This window comes from Lagopus muta, chromosome 17 (genome assembly GCF_023343835.1).
Source record: "Lagopus muta isolate bLagMut1 chromosome 17, bLagMut1 primary, whole genome shotgun sequence".
Classification (NCBI taxonomy): domain Eukaryota; kingdom Metazoa; phylum Chordata; class Aves; order Galliformes; family Phasianidae; genus Lagopus; species Lagopus muta.
In genome coordinates, this window is record NC_064449.1 from 3764099 (window position 1) to 3788916 (window position 24818).

General features: G+C 44.2%; 1 protein-coding gene across 6 annotated transcripts; it reads right to left on the reverse strand.

Annotated features, from left to right (window-relative positions):
* Positions 1 to 37: 37 nt before the first annotated feature.
* Positions 38 to 24788, reverse strand: PISD (phosphatidylserine decarboxylase). Of its 6 annotated transcripts, none has more exons than XM_048963761.1 (8): positions 24687 to 24788; positions 22235 to 22329; positions 16855 to 17030; positions 5147 to 5383; positions 4883 to 5021; positions 3925 to 4071; positions 3019 to 3179; positions 38 to 2752 (listed from the first exon to the last, which is right to left on the reverse strand). In XM_048963761.1, exons 1-8 carry the CDS (start codon positions 24734 to 24736, stop codon positions 2528 to 2530), a joined length of 1230 nt encoding a protein of 409 aa, XP_048819718.1. In that variant the 5' UTR covers positions 24737 to 24788; the 3' UTR covers positions 38 to 2527. The 6 variants fall into 6 exon arrangements, with proteins under 6 accessions (XP_048819718.1, XP_048819716.1, XP_048819714.1 ...); XM_048963759.1 differs by lacking the exons at positions 22235 to 22329; positions 24687 to 24788 and adding exons at positions 7353 to 7518; positions 9553 to 9969 and having other exon boundaries at positions 16855 to 16956; XM_048963757.1 differs by lacking the exons at positions 16855 to 17030; positions 22235 to 22329; positions 24687 to 24788 and adding exons at positions 7353 to 7518; positions 9553 to 9969; positions 13699 to 13867.
* Between the last annotated feature and the right edge of the window lie 30 nt (positions 24789 to 24818).

Sequence of the window (24818 nt, forward strand, 5' to 3'; positions counted from 1 at the left end):
AGGACGGAGCTTAGGTTAATCTGACATTTCACAGAAATAAGCAACACGGATAAGACTCTTTATTTCAAAATGTTTGCAATTAAATGAGTTCATGTCAGTAAGTCATAACACTTTGACATACAAAAATACCGTGCTACTGATACAGTTGAAGAATTCAATGGATTCTCCATGCAGGAGAAATTCACAGCATTATCAGTACCCTCTAGGAACTTTGCTTCCCCTTCCAGGGTGATTGCTGACCCCTGCATAGCAAGTAACATTTATTAATTAGCTAGCTCTGTACAGCACTGAGACCTTCACAAAACCAGCCACTCACACACTGAATCACCTCCCTCCTCTTAAGACTTCTATTAAAGCAAACATCAGGTAATCTACCTCCTACTGCATGTCATTAACCTTCAGCTACTGCAGCTGATGATGCTGCTGAGTAGCAATAAATTAAAGCTTGACATTGCTTTGGCTATGGCTGGATGCCACCAACCCCAGTGGAAAAGGGGAAGAGATTCAGTCATTTTTCTCTCATCCATAGGAACGAAGGTGTTGTCTATTAATCTGTCTTTGAAGTTGAGGCTAATCACAGCTGTAGCTGCTGGGGCTGATGTTTGCTTTAGTATTTTGTAGTGGTTTAAAAAAGTACACATTTCTAGAACCTGTCTGTGGTAATATACTGCTGCAGGAGTAAACTTGCTAATGCCAAGAAGCTTAACGCCATAGGTGGCCGAGAGCCACTTCAAGCTTTCAAACTCCTCCCTGTGCAAAGTGAGGAAACACTGACTCTCAGAGCCAAATGAATTTTCTCCTGCTTGTCACCTGAACAGCCACCATCATCTTTGAGTCACAGCTGGACTACATCACTACACCCAGTTTACCATCCCTTCTTTCCTGATGACAAGCTAAGCATACAGGACTTGGCAAACTGGACGTGTACAATAAAATTATATTCTATTTTCTGCAGTGCATACAAAAAAGGTAAGTATTTCTTAAGGAAAACACAGCTGGTCAAAGCCTACTAAGCTCCTTGAAGTAGCAGAAAAAAACACCCAAGGCTCAAGCAAGAAAGTAATATGAGAAATTTCTGGAGATCAAAAAGGCAAGTTTTGTAAGCACGTCCACTCCAGCAAGTTCTGGGCAGCAAAGACAGTTCTAAATGTTTGAGTGTCTGGACTTAGAAGAACTTAAACTCTAAAACCAATCAATATATTGCTTTAAAATGGAATTTCTCCAGTTTGGCACAGTTTCTGTCAGGGCTTTTGGTGCCATACTCAACAGATCCAGGGCATTATTGACTCTTCTTGATGTGAAGTTACAACAAGGCTCTTAATTTTCACTGTAAGATGAAGCTTCAGCATAAAGCATTCAAGACCCAGCCCATTCTCATCATTAAGTATGAGGGCAGAAATCAGAGCAGGCGTGGCTTTTTCTGTTTCAGCTAAGACAAAATAGTTGCCAGTCCACTGTAGGACAGCCAGGTTGGCAGCTGGGAGGCCAAAGATTGCTTCAACAATCTGCCATATTTTAACACACTGTCAGCACATAGGGCATTTCATTCCATGCAATAAAATTTGGTCCTGAAGTATCTGAAGCTGCTCTGTAAATAGAGGAACTAATTCTTCAAGAATTTGATGACAAAGCAACAACGAAGATACACAGAATCACAGGAGAAACATCTGTCTTCCAACCCTTAATTCCAGAAGTGAACTTTCTCTTATACAAAGTCCTTAAGGCCTGGAATAGCAAAATAAAACCATAGAGTAGAAAATGGACATATGGATCTGTCTCTTACTATTTAAAAAAATAAAATCCCAAGATGACCAGTTTCATCATATGGAATGTAGACACAGTGTTTTTAGCTTTAAAATACAGTGCAAAGTCCATTTCTAAAGGGACATAGGTAAAAGAATTAAAAGTTGTCTAACGTTGGAAACAGATTGGGCATGTAACTTACTGTACAGATACTCTCTGTGCATTTTGCTTAGGTTGGAGTGTGAAGCCATACTTGTCCATTGAACTTTCTGGCTCTCCGTGCATTTTATGTAAGAACTTCAGAGGAGTGTTTTAGAATAAAGATGAGAACACATCTGTTATTCAAGGTCTGAAAAAGATACTCCATATCTAAGGTACAAGGTCTGACTCAACTTGTCAATGTCCCCTTAAATACAGCTAGTCTCTGCTTCCACCCTTACCTGGACCTGCAGTCTAGGAAGGCTTAAAAGGGATTTATAAGCTTATGAACATAGTTATCCTGTGGCACACTGAGGGGGAGAACACAAAAGACTACAGGCACAGGGTAGGACAGAAACCTCCATGGTCAGTATCTTTAAAGGCAACTGTACCTGATACATACATGTTCGTTCTGCGTTCCAGCAGCAATATGCAAATATAGGCCAAATATTCTAAAGGTGAACACAGCAAAGACATCTCTTTTCCTCACCCAGGTCCTGCTGAGTGATACATGCTTGTCAAGTGAAACACTCGGCGATGTATTAAGAGTTCCTCTGTATCTAAAGCCTTCTTGCTGTGTCAGTCTCTAGAGAGAGCCCAGTGCTTCTCCAAAACGGATTTTCTGTCCAGCTTTAAGGTGGAATTTGAAGTCCTTGGGTGCCTCAAAGATGAGTACAATAGTCGAGCCCAAGTTAAATTCCCCTAGATGTTCTCCCTTCCTCATGGGGATTCCCTCCTTGTTGTTGTTGGATATGAAGCTGAAGTCGTTGTAGGAACCTTTTGAGTAACGTGGGCTGTTGGTGTGCAAATCCTGTAAAGAGAAGGAAGAAACTGTTGAGAGTCTCAGTACTGTATCTGTATAGCTGTAGCTTTTGGGTATCAAGGCATTTTCAATGCAGGACCTTAGAATTCAGAAATGCAACAGGAATATTAAAAAGTCTACAGTGCAGAATATCAACAGGGTGAAACATCTTAATTTCAGGCTAACAGGATTTTGATTTTTTATTGCTCTTCCATTATGCTTTACAAACCTCAACAATCAAAACCAGAAAGCTGCCTGTCAGTAATCTTACTCACCTGGTCAAAGTAGATGCGGATAGAGCCCACATTTGTTGCTCCTACAGCTGTTAAAGAGAAAAATCCATGTTTCCAGTCTCCTGTAAGGACAACCCGTTCATTGTGGCAGAACAATTCCTTGATCCAGCGAGCAACTCCAGGATTCACAGACATCAAAGAGCCTGCAATGGTGAGAAAATACTCAAGCTCAACTATCAGTCTCGTAACAGTACTGCAGAACTGTCTGGATGTAAGTGCATTACTTCACTACGTTGAATCTGATAGTTACATTTCATTAAACTCCTTTGTTTTGGAGTTTGACTTCATAACATAGATTAAATCTGGCATTTGACAGATTTCTCAAACTCTGTGGCAGGTCTTCATCTTCCCTAAGAGTGTTTGAAATCAAAACCAAGACGTTAGGGATTGAAGACCAAGAAACAAACTCTTTTTTTTGCCAAGCTAGAGCATGATGGTCTGCAAAGAGGAGGACAAAGCCACCTGAAACCAACTCCGGTAGAATTACTGCTTGGCTGTATCTTTTTTTTGCCAAATACAGGAACAGAGATCATATTTTAAGCTGCTGTTTGCTCTGACTTGCAGAACTATACTTCATATGCAAACTGATCTTTTTTTTTTTTCTTCTTCTTTTTTTTTTTCCCCCTGGGAGAATAGGATCAACCTGGGTCAACAATTATTTCCAAGAATTAGGAAAGCCTGAATGCAGTATTACTGCTTTTACAATTCACATGTGATTAATTCTGGTAAACTATACTACCTTAGAACTCATAACCATGTGTGACAAAGCACCATGCTCCCATCATCTAACATGTACAACTGCTCCACTGGCACATCTCATCCAGCAGGGGCCTGTAGCAGTGCTCCCATCTACAGCCCCTCTGCATTCATTTTCTAGAGGAAACCTACCTGGAAAATGACGGCGGTGTGACACTCTCCAGTCAGTGGGCGAGTGGAAGCAGTGATAATCCCCTGGTGCAAGGTAGATTACACAGTGGTAGAGCTCATTCCCTTCCTTTGTGACTAGTTGTTGCTGAAAGGAGTTGCCAGGTGGGACTGCATAGAAAGAAAGGAGTTAGAAGTACTCTTCATGCCATCGTTACCATAGTTGAGCAGCCTGTATTAGAAACAATGGACTGAATGCAATCTGCATGTGTTGATAGACTAGAAATAGGCCCAAGAATCAAATATGTCAATGTATTCTTTACAAAATGAGATTAGATCCTGTACTGTTTTAAACAGTTTGGAAGTTTCTGCTTCTCTGCTTAGGGAATGTGAACTCCAAAACTGAAATCCTGTTTTCCTAAAGCTACCATTTGAAGTAACAGAATTTGTGAAGAGGTCTTAGGTTTATGAAATTCTCTGTTGGAGATCATGTTGAAAATAAGCCTGCTGTTAGCAGAACTTCTCTCTCCATTCCCCTCTCCAGTTCAGCAAAATATGTTGCTCTTATCAAAACTGAAGGCCGTGAAGATGGTGCTCAAGGTGCAGAAGTGGTGACAGCACGCATCAGTAGAGGTACAGTGCTTGTGCACAAAATGCATTAGGGAGCAGCCAATCTTTGCTAACCCCATGCTCAGGCACATGGTCTGTCAGCAGGAATGCTACAGCACTGTTATCGTGGCAGGCCTTAGAGTCATTGTAATTATTAATATAACCACAGGAAATGGAACCAACCAAAGAAACTGGGAGAATTAGAATGAGTTAGATAGTGCAAGCTACTGATGTGAAAGAAGAACTACAACAGTGACATGTTTATCCCCAAAAATATAACTAGTATCACAGAACTGCTTTTTTTCCTGGAAATGTGATGTCTATGGACACTTAGAATGGGCAGAGCACAAGAGGTGTGAGGGTCAGAGCTTACCTTCATTGAAACGCAAGTCTTCTGTGCTGATGCGAGGTCCCAGGAAGGACTCCAGAGAATAAGTAACCCCTTTTACTTGCTCCACTTCACAGTTCTTTACTTGTCCAAAGTTAAGGATCTTTCCATCAGAAGGACTAATCTACAGCACAGATAGAAAAAAAAAAGGACATGCAGTGGGAATTCATGCTTTTCTCACCCTTCCATCCACCACAGCAAGCAGAGAACTTGCTTGGCGGGGGGACATTTGCGTTTCCCTTCACTCACCACACTGTGCACACAGCAAACTGGCCGTGCCTGTGGTTTCAGCTTCCTGCGAAAGAATTCACTGAGGTTTCTATAGTGATGCAGATCTTCAACAGCTGCCTCCTTCATGTTCACACCGAACGTCCAGATGTACAGGCTATAAACAGGCTTCCGGAGCCACGTGGGCAGCTCCACCTGGTTCAGACGACCCCAGGCTCGTGAGAGCAGTCGAGTTGGTACTGACTTGTACAGAGCAACCTGAAGGAAGAATTAATTACATCACGTCATTCAGTCCTTCCCATAAAGAAAAGAGAATCAAGCTGTTCGTGCCTACAACTCCCTTGGCACAAATGGATTAGCCTTTAAGCAGAGAAAAATTAAACGCTGCACTCCTCACTTCTTCTATTCTGATGACAGCAAACAAGGGATAGGATGAAACTTACTACATGCTTGCTATATAATATATTACATACTATATACTGAAGCCAGAAACTCTACTGCCTTTCAGGTTAAAGCTTTAGATTCAAGTTACTGGAAACTGCCCCATGTGAGGCTTACAGGAAAAGGTATTTCACACATGGCAGTGGAATACTCAGAGGGGCTCAACATTAACAATTTAGTACTCTTTGTGAACAACCAAATGAAAACCGACAGAAAAAGAATGCACCTCCTAATGACAGTATTTTCTATGTTCCAGTATCTCTGATAATGCATACAGATGAAAAAATATACCCACGTCAATGCACTTAAACTGGTATAAGCTGATGCCAGCCTTACTCCTTCTCCCACAACAAAGAAGTTGATAACTGCTAAAATGCCTGAATTTCTGCAGAAATATGTTTACCTTTGGGCTTACACCAAAGCATGCATTTTAATAGCAAGAAAAACCAAATGAAACAACATTGGTAAGAAGTATACTACTGATGTAGCAGGACAGATGACAGCATACCCTGTTGGTAACTCCAGCTTCTGAGGTCTGTGTAACCCACAGTCAGCCAGAAAACGTGTGTGTGACCATGTAGGAGGTAGCACAGAAAATGAGCCCTCGGAGACCAGTTTTGTAGAAGAAGTAGTTCTCTGCTGAATCTGGAGCAGTGTTTCAAACAGCGCAACTCAGCTGTATTTCACTCCCAAGATTTTTTTAGTTATTTTTAAAGTGTTTTTTGTTTGGTTTGTTTTATTCCTTAGCAAGACTCATCGTTTATTCTTAATCATATTCACTACCAGCTGAATACTTGCACAGTGTGGCAATAAACACAAACGAGCGCGCGCTGGCTGAGAGCCTGTCCATCCTATCAAACACAGTGAAATAGGACTTGACTCAGAAATCACCATTCTGCACATGAAAATAGTGACATTTCAGCAATAAACAACCTAATTGCTCCAAATAAAATCCTCCCAATCAACAGTGCTCTAGCTGAAGTAACGAAGAAAAAAACGCTTTGCCATTCTGACATGCCTTATACAGTGTTCATTTCTAAAATCAATTTTGCTCAGTTTCCCACCAGCACTGAGAATATACAGGTGCAACTGTAAAGTCACAGAAATTGTCTATTTCCTATATTTCCTATAGCCTTTCTTTTCCAAAACATCTGGTTTTCAGGTTGATGTGATGAAGCCAAGCAGCTATTCAAAGGAAATCTAAGTACTGCATTCTGTTACAGTTTTTAATCGAAACATTAATGTGGTTGCATTCTGCAACTGCATTACAGATGTAGAGAATACCTCCATGCAGGGCTGCCTGCAGACTACTCTCATCGGTGTCAGAGCAGAGATCTGCATTAGTGTATTATCTGGAAAGGCTGAACTAGAAATATTCCAAAAAAAATAAATAAATTGAAAAACAAACCCTCTCCATACAAAAAAGCAGGAGGCCATTTCAGCATGGCCAGGAAAGGGAACTGGAAGAGCAATGTGCTCTGCCTTATCCTCACCCTCATACTTTGAGGCGACTGAAGTAATTCAGAAGTTTCTGTTGATTTTTGTGGACAAACCATTAGAGGACAGATAAATTCACTGCTACTGAAAAATGACCTATCTGTGAAGCAATTAAGTCACGGCAGTTCTAAACAGTAAAACTAAAGGGATGGGTTTAATCTCTCTGCTTTCATGCTAGTGATGCTCAGCCTGTTCTAATATTAAGGGCCCTTCCACCCAGCTGCTGCCAGCTCCCTTCAGCACCACACAGCTAACAGACACGAAGCACAAGAGACCTGCTCACACTTACCCTGCTCACAGGCCTCCATCCCACTCTGGTCAAGGGCTTAAGAGCACCGAAAGGCAGAAGGTAATAGAGAATAGTCAGAGGCCAAGAACGGAGTTTCAGAGCAGGCCTAGACATACAGCTTAGCTGGCCCAACCTTCGCCTCAGGGCCAGCTGGGGAAATTGCAACCTGAAAGATTACATACACAACATCAGAGGGTCAGCCATCTCAGCAGCAGAACCGCCAGCTTCTGGTAGCTGGGGGTGATTTATTCCTACTCATCTTTACTTCAAGATCCATTCTGCAAGTCCTTACTCCTTTATTTTGGCAAGTTCTTCCCAAAATAGAGGACCAGTAAAATACTCTTCATCCGAGTAACAACATAACACAATAGTTTACAATGCAAACAACAGAGAGCAAAGATCCTTCTTCCAAATATCAGGAGATTACACCCCCAGAAAACGCTGCTCCTGACTTCCATCTCTAGGACAGCCACAGCAGAAAGCCAGAACCCTGTGATTCTGGGACATCAACCCCAGCACTGTACGGAGGAGCAGCAATGAGGAAACAATGAGCAGAAACTAATTAAAGGAATCCTTGCGATCTAAGAAACAGAGGCCTCCCATAGTGCTCATGTGTTGAAGGAATCTTTAAGACTAGATGATGTCTTAAATGAGACCAGAGTCAAACTCACGCAGACCTGCTGGTTGTTAACTGCCTTGGGAGAACAAGTGTATGAGAAACAACAGGAGTGGCACTGCTGAGTGAGTTAATACAGTGCTCAAATAACTGACTCTGACTGACAGAAGACATCTTTCCAGGTCTTAAATATTAACTGGGTACCCTTGGTGCTGAACAGAGAACACGCGGAACAAAGCTGATAATGACTGATAACCCAGTCTCTACAGGTTAATCACTCCTTTGCCTCATAACCAACTGCACTAATGACTTTCCATACAGTGGATTTTCTGACTGAAAGCAACCTCAGCATACATGGCTGTAGGCAGAATTTGAATGTGCAACTCTCCAAGGGAAAAGCTGCTCCTCTAACTAGCAGAGGGCACTGTATACCTCAGTTCAGGCCCTTGTGGTAGGAGGATGAAAGACCCCTTGGGTATCCATTTATTCTTTGGCTTTGCTCATGAAGAATATTTTGACGAAGCCATTTCTGATACTGCCCAGGTCACGTTATCAAATGGAAGTCTGCCTACTTGGGGCAAAATATTCAAGTCTTCTGGGCATTGCCTTAAACCCCAGCCAGGAGTGTACTTCCCACTCTGCTGCAGTCAGAATGCCTGCAACCAGGATGCAGCTGTGTGTGCATGGACTGGAAGGGTATGCTCTGGCTGCTCTGAACAGCTCTCCTTTACACCAGACTATACAATATGAAGTATGAACTACTTCTTTTCAGGGTGGAAAGAAGCTGGGAATCTTGAAAGGCAATTTTCCTGCCAACCTGTTATTTTCAAAATGTGGGTCGGGATTAAAATATCACATAGGCAGGTGACATCTGTCACCACTTTGGGATGCAAGATGGTGCTTTTGGCTCACTGATCCTCTCTGCAGTGAATACAACTTTCCTCCAAAAAAATAAACACGTAAAAACTCAGAGAATTATTTGTGCATCACAAAGCAAGGAAAACAAGATAGCAGCCAACACCTAAGGAGATGAAGTGCTGTCTCAGCAGGCGTAAAGCTGCTTTCTCAGTGGGAGGTGGGACTGACTCAACATGGGAATAGGAAGGGGCACTCCATGTCCTTCCTCCCACTCATCACCTGCCAGCTTGCAGTCTGCACGAGGCCAGTAGGATCGGCACCAGGCTCTCAGCATCATGCCAGGGTCCTGCTCCCCAGGGTCCCGCTCCCCCCACCACTGCAGTTGCTGGCGGACCAATCCCATCCGAGCTGCATCCTGGCAGCGCACTCTGGAGCCCTGGGGCTCCCCGCTGCTTGGCCTGGTTTCAGTGCAGTCCCTGGCTAATCTTCCTATTCTCCTTGTGATGGAGAATGGGAGAAAGGAAAGAAACCCTCTTCATTCCCCTTGTCATATAACAGCATGCCCTTCTCTGACAATTCATCGCATAAGGAGCTTTATAGTAATTAGGCCAAACAAAAGCTTTGCAGATGGCTGTCGCTCCTCCAGCCCAGAAACCCTCCCGCCCTCCCTTCCTCGTTTCTCCCTTCAGACACCATTCTTGCAAAGCAGAAAACACCACACAGTACCTGAAACGAGCTCTCCTATTTGGTGTCCCGCCAGCAGAGCCAGCCGGGCCCGGGCTGTCCAGTTGTGGGTGCAGGTCCCCGGCACAGCTGCTGCTGCCGCCGTTCCCTGAACGCAGCCTCCGGACATGAATTTTAACTTTGTGGAGGTTGTAGCAAGAGGGTGGAGGGTTAGATAAAGCTTTACAGCATCTCACCATTTCCCTGTGTGCAGATCTGGTCCCTGCAGGGCGTTTGACTGACACATTGTCAGGGTGACGGCTGGATGCAAGGCTCAGTCTTTTTTCCTCTACCTCTCCTTTCTTTGCTTGCTCCGGCACAGGAGGGAGGACGCGACGTCACGGTTTCTAATTCTCCCGCTGGTTTGCCTCTGGATTCCCCCTCTGTTTCCCACTTGAATTTCTGCTACGAGGGTTGCAGCTATTGCAAACAAACAGGCACTGTGTCACATTTCAACATCCCGCTACAAAGATGACTCTGCACAAGATAAAAATGAGCTCTCCATAGAAGCAGTCCTTGCTTCTCTCTCGTCCTGGCCGCCATGGAAGCTCAGTTCTCCAAGGAACAGCTGCAGTCCCAGGCTGCTGGGCGCCACCAGCCTTGTGCCGCTAACCTCAGCGGCGGCCTGAATATGAGGCCAGGAGGAGGAGTGGGGCGGAGAAGAGGAGGAGATAATTCCCAGCTTCAGTTCTGCAGTGCAGCAGCTGCAGCTAATGCAGTTCTGGACTACCTGGCACCAAAAATCCCTCCCTGCTCCTACAGACCATTTTGAGAAGGAGAGGAAAGGCAGACCTTTCCCTTTCACAAACTCTTGCCAGATGCCACCATCCAGCCCCTGGAATCTCTTTCCATCTCAGAAGACGCCCAGGCAGCAGGTAAAGGACTCTCTTCTACAAATGCCCAAATGCTTAGTGAAATAAGCCAGCTTTAGGGCCAGCTTGTGAAGGAATTATAAAGGTGTTAATGTATCTTTTATGTGGCTCTCAACACTGCCACAAGTTTATATCTAGCAGAACTGAAATGCAAAACACGAGTAAAGGAAGTTGTTTTTTTCTTGGCTGACTGCTGGTAATGCTTTTTTGTTTATTTTAGTGACAAAAGGCTGCAGTATTTCTATCTCTGAATTATAAGCAAATATAGAGAGAAATTTCCCTCTCTGGCCCTGCAGACCACATCTCAAACCCAAATTTCCTGCCTCTCATGTTGTCTGAATTTGGGCTGTTAAGGCAGATTGAAACTGAAAGGGGAAGCGCGCTAGGTACATCTCACCTCAGAATTAAACCAAGTACCCAGAATAGTTTAGGGACTAACACTACAGTGGTTATGCATTTCTCTTTTTCTGTGATAGTCTGGGTTAAATATACATCTCCATAAGCTGTGTGTCTTGCAGATTAGATAAAAAGAGCACTGGTGCTGAGGTAAGAGAAAGGGCTGCGTTTCATTAGAGATAAGCCAGGAGAAGTGGGAGGGTCAGCATGAAAATCTAGAACTAGCTGAAGACTTCCTGCTCAGGCCTCGAAAGGAAAATATTCCAAAAAGAATCAGGTATTATTATTGGCCCTCGACTCCAAATATTTCAGATATTCCCTAGAAACACCCCTGGAGTGCCTGCATGATGATAATTTTTTTCAAGAAGAAAATGGTGACATGATATCCTGTGTCACAGGAAGTTCCAAACCCTGTGCTTATTGTTGTGCGAGCTGAATGTTGACAACTGCACTGAAAAGAACAAAAAAAGTACCCCAAATCCTACCAAAATTCAAAGAAAAGGAACAAGGAGCACAGGAGGGCTATTTCTGCTCACTTGCCAGGAATGCTGGAAGTTGCCAATATTAAAAAAAAAAGGATTTTAAATAGAAAAATTGACAACGCCGTTTCCAAAGGCACTTCAGAGTAAATGAAAACCACTCTGGCACCCAGCGTGCATCTCCATAACCCTGTCAAGCAGTTTATTTGCAGCAATCGCATTCATTGCTGCCCAAGTTGGGCTGGCACCCTACCCCCACTTCTCAGCAGCCTCTCTACCTCCACGAAGCTCCTCAGGGATCAGGGAGGTCCGGCCATGAGCTCTTTCAGCAGCAGCTCAGTTTCATACCCCACATGTTTTCAAGCAATTGTATTCCAGACTGTGCAAGCCTGACCCTGCAAAGGTGCAAGCTCATCTGCTCCCTGAAAATGAATGGATGCTAAAATGTTTTGCTGCCCAACGCAATGGGGAATGCCACCCTTCAGTTTAATTGTTTTTACAGCGTGGTCTGAGAGATTCCTCTCCAGGAATGGCCAATTATTGGCATTAGGAGGCTTTTTCCTCCACTAACTCAAAAAAAATCAGCTCAGATGAACGTAACAACCTATGTTTCTCTTAAGTTCTGTTCTACTGCCCTCACTACATTCACCAAGATGCAAATACTCGAGTCTGCTTAAGTGCTGTCAGACATGGCAAGCTGCCATTCCTCCAGCTGCCCCACAACCAATTCACAGCTGAAACCAAAAATCCACTCTGGGTTTCCCTCCGTTGTTTGAGCAACCTGCTCTAGTGGGAGGTGTCCTTGCCCACAGCAAGGGAGTTGGAACAAGATTATTTGTAAGGCCCCTTTCAACCCAAACCATTGTATGATTCCACAGGGAAAGGAACAAGAGCTGGTGGAGGAAGCCACTGAGGAAATTTCAAATGGCTGTTGTTGTTGGGATGCAGGCAGTGCCACCAGCCCCATGCTGTTAGCTCACACAAGAACCTTACAACTGTTGATTTGCTGGAGTGTGGAGATCTGTACCAAACCCTGCCACTTGTCTGATCCCACCCAGAATCCAATTTAAGTAAATAAAAGAAGTAGTCATGATATAGTAAAATTCCCTAGAGAAGGGTCTAATCTAAACCTAACAGTGCTGAAGGCTAATTCTAAACAAACTGAGCTACCATTGTATTAGGTATCAGCAGAATAAATACTTAACCAGGGACTCCCCAGAGCCAGAAGGCCTTGGAGTGAACATTAATGAGGACAGCTGGTGACACAACTTGAGAAGAAAACCCCAGGTTTGTGCATCCTTGGCTGAACTACTTTCAATGTAACACTAAGATTCACACCCACAGGTCAAGAAGAGCCCTGCCTGGGTGAAGACCCCTCCCGTGATCAGGCATAGCAATGGAAGCAGCATCAGCACTGTTGTAATTGCATGAAAACTACAGACCAACCGGAGTGGAACACTGCTAACTGTAATTCTGTGTAAGTGCCGAGCAGAAGGCTGGCTTTGTGTGTGTGAGCCAGCTGTGAGAAAGCACTGTGCACCAGGCTTGTGCAACCCTACCATAAATAAGCAACACGTGCCCCAAGTGTGCGATGATGATCGACTCAACGCACACGGGGACAAATCCGCTTCTTGGACAACAGCAAACTGCCGGCTTCTATCAGCTCAAACGAGCCTCCCATCCAGTGGCCCCACAGAAACGTCCTTTCACTGCTGCCTGGAGCCTTACCAACGTGTAACCGTCCTTCAGACCCACGTTTGAACCCATGAATCACTGGCCTTGGAACGCGCTCCCCGGAAGGCTCGTGGCCTCCGCTCTCACTTTCTACATTTGGTAGCAGAACTCCCGTTTAAAAAACGCACCGTCCGCATCCAAACGTTTCATCGCGGAGCTCCTCCCAGCGCTACGAACCGGCAGCACCGGCGGCACGTGGCTGCCAGGAAGGGCCGGGCGGCCCCAGGGCTGCTGTGCCCGGCTGCGGCTCCTCGAGCTCTTTCACACCGAGACCTTCCTCTCGGTTGTGTTTGTTGATTAGTTTTGTTCGCGGGGAGGAGCGGTGTTTTAAGCCAGCCGCAGGGGTTCGGGGGTTTCGTTTGATTTTTAAATGTAAGCTTGTGGAAACCCCTCCCTTCCCTCCCACCCCAGATGTTCCACGGTCTCAAAACTCTCTCCTCCGAAACAGGACAAGTTGCGTTTACTTTCGCAAAGCGACGCGTCAACTCGCGGCAACCAAAGCAGCCGGACCCACACAATAACGCCCATCCCCGCGCCGCCCCCCGCAGTTCCGCCCGAACCCACCCGAGGTAAGCCCCGAGCGAGCCGGGTCCTCGCACCGCCGCCGGTGAAGCTTCCAGAAGGACGGAGCCCAAAGCCGGACCGCCCTCTGCGCCCCGCAGCCCTACCTGGTACCCGCGGCACAGCCCGACGGGCGGACGCGGCACAGCACAGCACGGCGACACTCACGGCTGCCGCCCAGCTCCGTACGGGCACGGGACGCAGCACCGCGCCTTAAGGAAGCGGCCCGGGGCTGCCCTGCCCTGCGGGGAGGAGCCGGGAGGGGGGGAGGACCGGAACGCGGCCACGGCGCCGCCTCCGCGATGGGGGACGCGTGGGGACGGCGGGGTTCATCGCCGCCGCTGGGCTCCGGGAAGCGCCCCGCAGCGTGAAGCCGTCCGGCATCGCAGCCCGGGGAGCTGTGCGCTGGTCGGAACCCAGCAACGCGAATGAAGAATGAGAGATCCAGCAGCCATAGGCTGTGCTTCTTCCAAAGCAAAGCAGGTTGGATAAAAAAAATATATATATATGTTTTTCCCCATTAGTTCTTTCCTGAACTTGTTACACACCTCTTACCGTAACACACCTCTCAGCTATGAGCCAAGGAAAGCACTTTCTGTATCAGACTGCCAAAATATCACTGTGCATCTCCTGTTACACAAACACCCCCTGGCACAGTTTCTAATATTAATAGGAAGGCTGTGTTCTTCCTCCCTTTAAGGATCAAGACTTTAAATCCGTACTCAAGCACTTCCCCACTGCATTAAGCCATTTTAAAAGACTGTTAGTGACATCTGAAATGTCACCACAGCTCAGTTCCCCTGTGGGCTTGCTGTTTTTGCAGGTGCTGTCATTCCAACAGGAGATCCTTACACAAAACTTCATTACATCAGAATAAACTATAGAAGCACAGGACAGGTAGAAGAAATTTCTCCTAGCAGAAAGAAGTTCCAGTCACCCTGATCACTCTTTAGCCCAGGTCTCACTGAGTAATTCAGCCGTCCTACAGCACCTTGGTGAGAAGCTACACGATGCCTTATGCATGGCAAGCTATGCATGGAGATCCTGGCCAAGAAATACTTGGTGACAAGGACTTGAAGCTATAAGCTTCCATCTATCTGATGGATGTATCTAACTGTCTTCCTCCAAGCCCCCTGCTTTACCTCACCTAAATAAATGAGAGCTAATCTTCCCTGGTATTCACACTATGAGACACACTAAGGTGTTATTCACATCAAGCTATTAGCGACATGATGTCTCTAAGAAAATGACAGGTGTGCTAAAGAAACAACAGTGATACCCAATGTGCACCTCTGCAACATGGAGATCCTCTGCTTCCATAACATGGTCATATTGCATTTCTGACTTGGCTCAGAAGAAAAGGAACCTGCCTTGCACACTGGGTGCCAGGTGGATGATGGTGTGTGTGCACATGAGCACGATGCTGGTACACTGGAGCCGGGTGTTGCAGCAGCAGGCTCAGCACTGAGGCCACGTGCAGCAGCTTCTCTGTCTGTATCGCTTTCAAAGCCCATTAAATCGCACTGAGGCTCTTCTTACCTATGCAAAGGCTTACAGTCCTGTTCTGAAAACAACACCCCTCTTTTCCTCAATCCTAAGTGTGCTTCCAGGGATGCAAAACCAGAGAGAGAATAGTGAGAGCTCAGCTAAAAAAGACCCTCCACTTTCTAATAGAGGCAACAATGCTGCTCTTATTTTTCTTGAATTCTTCATTGTTTAGAATATTTCTTTCAATGTTTGAACACAGTTTCTCTGTTTCCTCTTTTCTCAAGCTTCCTTTCCCTCCCACAGAAGCATCCAACAGAACTCAAGTGTATCAGGAAGGACCAGGACAACTTCTCAGTGTGATTTCTTTAGAGCTTTTCATCAAAAGCAATATCTGTAACTTCACCAAATAACCACCAGCAATAACACTCAGCATACTAGTATAATGAAAGAAAGCAAATTTAATAAGGGAATTACTCATTTACATACCTAGAAATATGAACATTATTAAAACAGCATTTGTTTCCAAGAACCAAAACTGAATTGATGGTGCCTTTTAAAATAAATACTTCATAGACGCTTACCAGTCTCTCTTTTAATCAAAAGATAAAATCTCTTTGAAATAAACTTTAGTAGGAAAAGAATGTACAGAAGACAGATTTACAGACAAATTCCTCAGGTGCTATCGTAGCCTAAACTGCCAGCATCCAGCCTTCCTGGGTCACAGCTCATTTGGATCACCAGTGAAAACGAATTCAAGCATTCCAGCCTTGTTCCCTGAAGGCACGTGGCCAAAACCACTCACAGACTGGCAGTGTGCTCAGGAATGCAAAGAGAAGAGATGCTAAAGGTCACACTGAAGCATCTCCTACACAATCTTACACTCCTAGAATTTTTTAACTCCTTGCCTCCTGAAACAGTACTGAAGCACTTACCTGGCTGTTTGGAAGAATACCACATACACTTTGAACTCTTTCACTGAGCTCTACTGTATAACCTTAAGAGTTTGAAGGAAATACAGCAGTTACGTCCAGTTAAGAAATAGTTGTTTAATGCTGCAGCAGGAATTTGATCCACAAATCAGATATACCTACTGCTGTTTCACAACAGTTTCTAATCTCCTTGGAATCCAGAAAAAAAAGGCAAAAAAGCCTCAGGGTCAGCAAGTTCCATTATAGATGTAGGTGCTTTCTAAGATGTATATGTAATGTATACATAAGTTTATGTAATGTATAAAGAAATCATAGATTTATAATGACTATATGTTAATTCTGTCTTAGCATCCTTGTAAAGTAGATAAGGCAGGAAGGCATTGGGAAGCAAGAAAAATGCCAGAAGTAGCCTGAGCTTCACTGGCTGCTGAACTGCTAGTGAGAAATAAACCCTACAGATGCTGCATGGGCTGTACCTTCAGCTAGGACTGGGACCAACTCAGCACTAAATGATTTTTTACTCCTACGACAAGTCAATTTCAGTCTTGCCTAGTTTGATTTCTGTATTTAATTCTGTATATCATGTGCTTTATTTGTCACCGTGCAATACAAGGTGGGGGAAGTAAGAAATTGCACTGCACTACACAGAGCCAACAGATCCTTCAGAGCTGCTGCAGATGCACACCTTACGTTCTCTCTCAAGAGTGCAAGTCACTTAAAAGACAAAAACAGTTTGTCAAAAATGCATCAGCTACAGAGAATGAACTGCACATTCCCTCGCTGGAAAGAAAGCGAAGGGGCTTTGCCTCAAACACAGCAGAAGCAAAATTGCCACAAGTTTCTTACCTCCCATTCACTTGCGAGCTTCACAGGCAACTCTATGCCCTTCTTCTCCAGCTGTTCCAACTTGTAGCCCTCATACTTTTTGTATCCTGCATATCCCCCACCTGTAGCCACCAGAACATGGAAGGGGCGCAGGCGGAAGGCTTGTCCTACTGGAGCAGTGTGAAGCTTCCTCCTGTCTGTAACAGAGAAAAGCAGACTTTCAGAGAGCAGCTATAAAGTTAAAACAAACACAGCCAATATGCACAGGGAGGGATGTCAGCATAGATGATATAAACACCACCAGAAATGCAGGATACAGAAGGTATTAATATATGCTCCTGTGTGCTCCAGATATTGCAGCTTACCAAGTTACTGAAACTCAGCTGATCAGCACTGACTGCTCATCTGCGTTCCCCCAAAATCCTTCCCAGGAAGTATGTAAAATGAGCTGCTTGACAGCACCATGGGGATGGGCTTCACAGTGCACATAAATTCACCTCTGGATTTCTACGTCATTACAGCATGGAAAACCCAGTCACAGAGGAACAATGTGTACATGCAGAGCTTCATGCTTCTCAATCATCAGAACCTTCATTACAGTTAGATATCTATTTGGGAATGCCCTAAATGGAAGAGGGAAGGATGTGACAACCTGGGTTAGCATAGGTTCAATAATAGGCACGTTTCTGCTGTAATGCAGGTCACTACAGAGCAGGCACGTCCACAGGAGGGCTCACTGCAGCATTAACTCAAATTATGGGAAATAATTTTATGCATTCTGATACATGGGCTAAACACAGTCCTGTGAACAGCAAAAAAAGAAGGCAGTCTTGCTCTTTCTTCTGATAAACTAAATGGAGAATAAGTCTCTGGTCAAGCATTGTCATTGGAAAAAGTATTTGTTCTTCTGATACACAATATAATGGAAGCTCAGTTTGTTTGAATTAGCCTTCAACAATGTCATCATCATTTGGCAGGACGTACCAACAACTGTTTTCAAGGATGAAGTACATGAAGAGTAAAATTTCATCAGAAACCTGACAAACACCTCGAGAGCTCACTGCGAGTGGCAGCCACTGCCACTGAACCAGCCTGTTAGCTGTCAGATTCACAAAACCAAGGTCAAATATCCCACTGCTTTTGTGGTTTTATTGCTTTTTTTTTTTTAATTAACATTTCTATAAAAAATAAGTCTTGTTACTCGTGTACTTTAACTATATTACATCTTGTGTATGTGGCTCAAGACTATTCCTCCTCGCTCAGTCAGAAGGCTCATGCCCATGCTACAGAAGGAAAAAAAATGTCATCCAGTATTACATCTGTTCCTTACTGAAAATTATTGAGCTCCTCTTGCCTAACACAAGCCTCGCATGCTGCATGTGACACACTATTGGGCAGCTTCTAAGGGGTAAGATTTCTCTTCCAAACTCTTCAGAGCTGTTCAGGCTGAATCAACCAAGCTGCCCTGCTTGTATTACAGTCTGGTGTCACTGCCAGACAGAGAAAAGCTGCCTAAAGGAATTCATTCCCGGACAGCGAGTGGTGTAATTTCCACAACAATCATTGACAAGGGTGAGCAGGAAGCAAAAACAATAGGCTCTATCTCGTTCCATCAGCGTTAGGGGTAGGGCTTGACTAGGAAAGGACAAATGGACAACTAGAAAATTTCAGTAAATGCCAGCTCTATTTCTAGGCATGCATAGACACAAAGCATAATTGCTCTGCAACTTGGGGAGCTTGAATTCCAGGTGGCAGTGATTAGGGACATTCAGCTGCTCTCCACACAAGATACAGAAAGATGCCCCATATAAGCAGCTCTCGCTCATATTTTGTCAAAATATATAGGAAAGAAGTGAACAAAAATATGTGATTTAAAGATTTTGATTTATAAGCCTGAAAATACATTATGATGTGAAAATGGCTTTATTCTTAGTGAAGAAACCTTGTCTTTTGGAGGAAAAAAATACAAAACAAAACAAAGCAGCAACTGCAGTTCAAGTTAGATTTTAGAAAATATTCTAGGAGGGGGAACGGCTGTTTATAAGGGCGGATAGGAACAAGGGGGGATGGTTTTAAACTGAGACAGGGGAGGTTTAGGTTGGATATGAGGAGGAAGTTTTTCACACAGAGGGTGGTGAGGCACTGGCACAGGTTGCCCAAGGAGGCTGTGGATGCCCCATCCCTGCAGGCATTCAAGGCCAGGCTGGATGTGGCTCTGGGCAGCCTGGGCTGCTGGTTGGCGACCTGCACACAGCAGGGGGTTGAAACTGATGAGCACTGTGGTCCTTTTCAACCCAGGCCATTCTGTGGTTCTATGGTATAATTCAATGATCCTGTCCTAAAGAAAATGCTCAAAAGGCCAGGGATCATTTAGAGCAGTGAAATGTTTATGAAAAAGGATTTTACTTACTTTAAGTCTACAAAGACTCTATAACCTTTCAACTTTGGTCTGCCTAGACAGCTGCATCACTGTTTCAACAGAAATGTCTGTAGAGACCAACAGCACTTGTTAGCCCTAAAGCCTTTAACTGCCTTCCCACCACATCTTTGGTTCTAAGTTGACAAAGCTGCTCAGTTACTTCACCAGAGCCAGTAAATACCAGAAAGCCCTCAGTGGGAACAGCTTTTTCTGGTTTCTGTACAGGTTTTATCCAGAGACTGTTTCCAGCACAAGAACTACTGATAGACCTCTGCAAACATTTTTCTTCCTGTGCTAGAGTTCATTTGCTGACAAAACAATCAAAAATACAACTCCACATCTTTCAGCCATAAATGAAATTCACACAACTTTACAGATTCCAAAACCAAAGTTCATGTTCTGACTCTGGCAACAACACCACCGTCAGGCAGCTGATGCTGTTCAGAGGTTTCAGCTGAACATCACGTTCTCCAATGGTACAAACACTGGCACAGCTATGTGGTGAGCAGCAGGAGCAGGAGGAAAGCTCCTGTTCCAGAAGATGAACCAGTAGAAACAAGTCCAGGACAGGGGACTTTAAATGTATGTTTCCATGCTCTGGATTAATCCTAAGCCTGAACTCCTTCGACGTAAAGCTAACCTGAGATTTCTCCTCATCATCAACTACTTTCAGCAAACCAGAATAGAAAAAGTAAGTTCCCTTCTCTGGAATGGATAAAAGCATATATTTCAATAAGAAACTATTCATACATGCCAAGAGACAAAGGATTTGGACAAGGAAATTAACCCAGATAAGTGCTGTTACAAAATGGGAGCAATTGCCACCTCAGTTGACAAGGAAAAAATACCTGTAAGACCATGGAATTGTTTTAGCAACAGGTCAACACATGGACTACAAGCTTACAAATACTTGGTAAAGAAAAAACCAACACACAATATTGGCTCTTCACAGCCCTGTCCAGCTAGAGCACAAGCATCGTTTTAGCAGGCCTTAAATATTTCACATAATCCTACCTCAATTTCACAATTTATTAAAATTACAAGTACAGATAGGAATTTAAAACTATATTTAGACCTCTTCTTTCTTACAGGCCTGCTAAACTGCTGGATTCTGACCTTCTCAGCTGTCCCCAAGTGCATGACAGTTACACTCCAAAGCAGATAACACAGCTGAACAGCTTCCAACAAACTCCCACCTGATATGTCCTGTTTCCTTCCTGCTATCCATTAGAGACTAAGCTTGATGCCTCCTTTTAAGTCAGTCATTACACAGTCTAACAAGATTCCTTTGAATTTCATGTTAATAACAGATATCATTTTTGTCATCAGGCTCACTTCATGACTCTGCTGTTACAAAGACCTCTCAGCCAACATCCATGACACCTTCACATCTCCCCTCTGTGACACCCACCTGCAAAATACAGGCTCAGTTTTCCTGGCTGGCACCTGGCTGCACACTGTGCTAGAAATGCTGAGAGCATGAGATGTTGCAGGGCATGGTAAGCAATTAAAGTATGCTAAAATGTGTATAAGAGAGAGGGACTGACACAACATAGGTATGCAAAGAACATGAAATATTGGCTCAATACAGTCATTTCATTGAAGTTGTTTCTATTTCTAAAGTTTTTTTAGAAAGGATATTTAAAACACTGTACTAAAATGAAACTCTGCTAAATTGTATTGCCTCTAGAGAAGTAATTTTTCATCTGGAGAGCCCTCAGAAAGCCACACAATCTGAGAAAGGTAATTACAGAAAAGGAACCTGTGGTAAATTGCCTTTATTCTGCTACAGAGATCATCATCACTGCAAAAAACTGTTGAAGTCTAGAAACAATTCAAAATCGAATACATTCCATTGTATATGTCCTTCCACACAGAGCTGCTTCCTCTAGCATCACTCCAAGCACTGTGACCACAGTCTGATTACATGTGGTTTACAAAATATTCTCCAGTCATTGAGGCGAGGGAGTATAAGGAAATGTGAATTCCCTCATTTTGAATAAAACAGATCTGGAAAAATATCCGTATAAAATTCAGTAAAATATCAGTATAAATTTCCCTTATGAAAAAATACAAGGGAAAAATTAGGAATGTAGCCACCATTCACTTTATCATCTTGGCTCTTCTTCTGCTGGCCCTGTCAGACAGGTTTCTTCAGAAATGATAATTGCAGTGCACAGGAGGAGTGTTAAAGCATCAAAGAAGCTTAAAAAAAAAAACAACCCTCAAATGAGATGTATTAAAAGGGACCACAGGGCAGCAGATGTCACAACAACAAAGGAAGCCAGTTTTTCTGATAAAAAACACACAAGAATGATGAAGTTTAAGGGTGAACAAATATCAAGGGGGGAAAAAAAACCAAAAACAAGCATGCAATTTGTATTCTGCCATGCTCTAACACAGGTATTCCTAATTTGAGACAATGATCCAAATTCCAGTTTTAGCCAAGCACTGCTCTGGATATTACAGCAACTAAACTGCTGCCCAGATTTGCTTCTCTGCAAGGCTCTTCATATCCATAAAATCACTGTGGAACAGATGGCACTTGTAGAAGGAAGAAGTAGCTTTCAACCACGGCTAGAGATTATTTGTCTAAAATGCCCCTACTGTAACTACATATATGTAAGTATAAATATTATAACTACATATATGTATATATATAAATCATTTGCTTTTAAGTTTGCTATCTAAGCATTCAAAAAAAAAAAAAGGGAAAAACAATGAATAATCTAATAAAACAATCTTGTGAAATACATAAATATGCTTATTTTACTGTCAGCAAAACACCAGAAGTTTAAAATCACTATTTGCAAGCTGATGTCTACAGAAATTCCATAAATTGAGCAGGTCTCTGAATCTGGACTCTGAGTTCACTTGCTTCAGTATCAAGAACTTTATATTCACCACTATTCAATCATAATTTGACTAATTTTGAGTAATCCTGAATTTATAAACACTGGATTACATACTAGATACACTTACCACTGAAAAACGTCCTGGAAGGCGGCTGCTTCCACAGGACTGGAGTTCTAATGCACGGGTTCTCACATATGAGGAAGTTGCAGCCAGTCAGGAAACTGTAAATGCAACATACAACAGACAGTGGCTCAAGTACAAATGTTTTACAGTGCAAATGTAAACAGAACATTCAGAGGCTGAACAACACAGAGGGGAAAATTCCCCTCAAAGTACTGAGATTCATAAAGTAAAGCATTAAAATCCATTTTCTTCAGGCCTACCTCCTCCTCTTCCAATAAAACAAAAAATCCAACTGCTCCTGCAGATACCTCATCGTTTAGTCACGTGTCTAGTTCGCTTTTCTTACCCCCATGAATTTCTACTTTCTTATCAAAACGTGAATATATGTTCCTTTTAAACTTTATGATAATAATTATGATCTTCTGAGTATAGCGCTTGCTAATGTCACAGAATCACAGAATCACCCGGGTTGGAAGGGACCCCAAGGATCATGTAGTTCCAACCCCCCTGCCTAGCAGGGCCACCAAACATCCACATTCAGATCAGGTTGCCCAGGACCCCGTCCAACCTGGCCTTAAACACGTCCAAGGACGGGGCATCCACAACCTCCCTGGGCAGCCCGTTCCAGGGCCTAACCACTCTCCTAGTAAAGAACTTCCCCCTAACATCCAACCTAAATCTTCCCTCCTTCAACTTAAAACCATTTCCCCTAGTCCTGCTGTTGTCAGCCCTTTTGAAGAGTTTACTCCCCTCCTGGGTGTAGGTTCCCTTCAGGTATTGATAGGCTGCAATGAGGTCACCCCGCAGCCTTCTCTTCTCCAGGCTGAACAAGCCCAACTCCCTCAGCCTGTCCTCATAGGGGAGCTGCTCCAGCCCCCTGATCATCTTAGTCGCCCTCCTCTGGACCCTTTCCAAAATCTCAATGTCTTTCTTGTACTGAGGGCTCCACACCTGGACACAGTACTCCAGGTGGGGCCTCACAAGAGCCGAGTAGAGAGGGACAATCACCTCCCTGTCCCTGCTGGCCACCCCTCTCCTGATGGAGCCCAGGATCCCATTTGCCTTTCGAGCTGGTATGAAGCACGTACCCTATCTCGGGCTGTTTGGAGTTGTAATGTATTGGTTACTGTGAATACAACCTGAGCCTTTAAAAGAGCAAGTCAGTGGTATCCAATGTAATCTTTCATTTTATGCACTACTCTGGTCTACAAGACCAACAATCTGCTTGTTGTATTTCAAAGAAGTGACTAAAGCCAGTGAGTTACTCTTCTCTAGATCTGTTTCCAGTTTAATATGCTGGATTTGATCCAACAGCACATAAACAACTACTCCAAGACCAATAAACAACTTGCATTTTACTGAGGAAATTATAAGAAGGTCTAAAGCAGAATTCCTATAATTTGGAGGAATGGTAAGCAGCATAAATATCGACGTTATCTTCTGCAACAACACGGCTAATAGGTATTTACATCCACCCAAAGGTAGTGCTTATTACAAAGTGGCATCCAGCCATGCTGATCAAAACAAACTCTGCTTATAAACGTGGTAAAGCTTTGTAATGAGATCATTACAAAATGACCTGGCATTATTCCACCTCCAGGACGCTGCCACACATGCAGGTGCCATTTAAGAGCCACAGCTCTTTTAAGATACACCCACAAACCGGGTTCTCAAATCTGCCTTTCTCAGCACGCTGACAGGCAAACATAGAAAAGTTATGGGATCTGCAAACAAGTTCTGCCATTTCTTAGGCCAACTGCTGTGAAAGCAACGAGTGCCAGGTCTTGTTCCCAGGATGTAAACATGACAGCTGGGATGTCTTCATTTGGCACTGTGACCTTTCACCTGCTCCCATCAGATGCATGCTAAGAGCAGAATTACTTCATTAACTTACGGCTTTCTGCATCATTCAGGTGATTCAGTTCCAGGAAGCGATTAGCATTCTTTCATATTTTTAAGAATGAATTTCAGCTATCTCACAGGTTTCAAGTAGACTCTTTATTTAGAAAATAAGGAGTCTATCAATAGGTTTCTCGTCCAGAAACCACACAGCGATAGCAGCAGGCACTCACAAGCAATGTTTTACTGCTAGTTAAAGATAATTAGCTACAGTTTTCACTTATTCTCGTAAAACAGCATCACGAGTATTAAGAAGCTGACAGGTAGAGCATAAAACCACAGTGCTGACCCAAACGCAGCAGGACAGGCTTTCCCCAAAGCACAGTTTCCCACAACCGGGTCCTCACCAGGTAAAAAGCCCCGCACTGCTGCACGTTTTACACAGCAAGGCAATAAGCAACGCGCCCGGCGCCGGGAAGCGGCCGACCCCGGCTCAGGGCTCACCCCTCCCGGCTGTCAGCGGCTGCCACTCCGCCCTCAGCTCCGTCTCTGGCTCTCACTTCGGCCCCGACCCGTCAGCACAGAGCAGCGCAGCGCCGTCCCGCCCTACCCGTACCTGCTCCGCCGCACTGCAGCACCGCCGCCTCGCGCCACGGCCGCCGCCATCTTGCTACTGCTGCTGCGGCGCCGCGAGCTGCGCTGCGCGCCGAGAGCGAGGGCGGGCTGAGGGACGGGGCGGGGCCGGAGG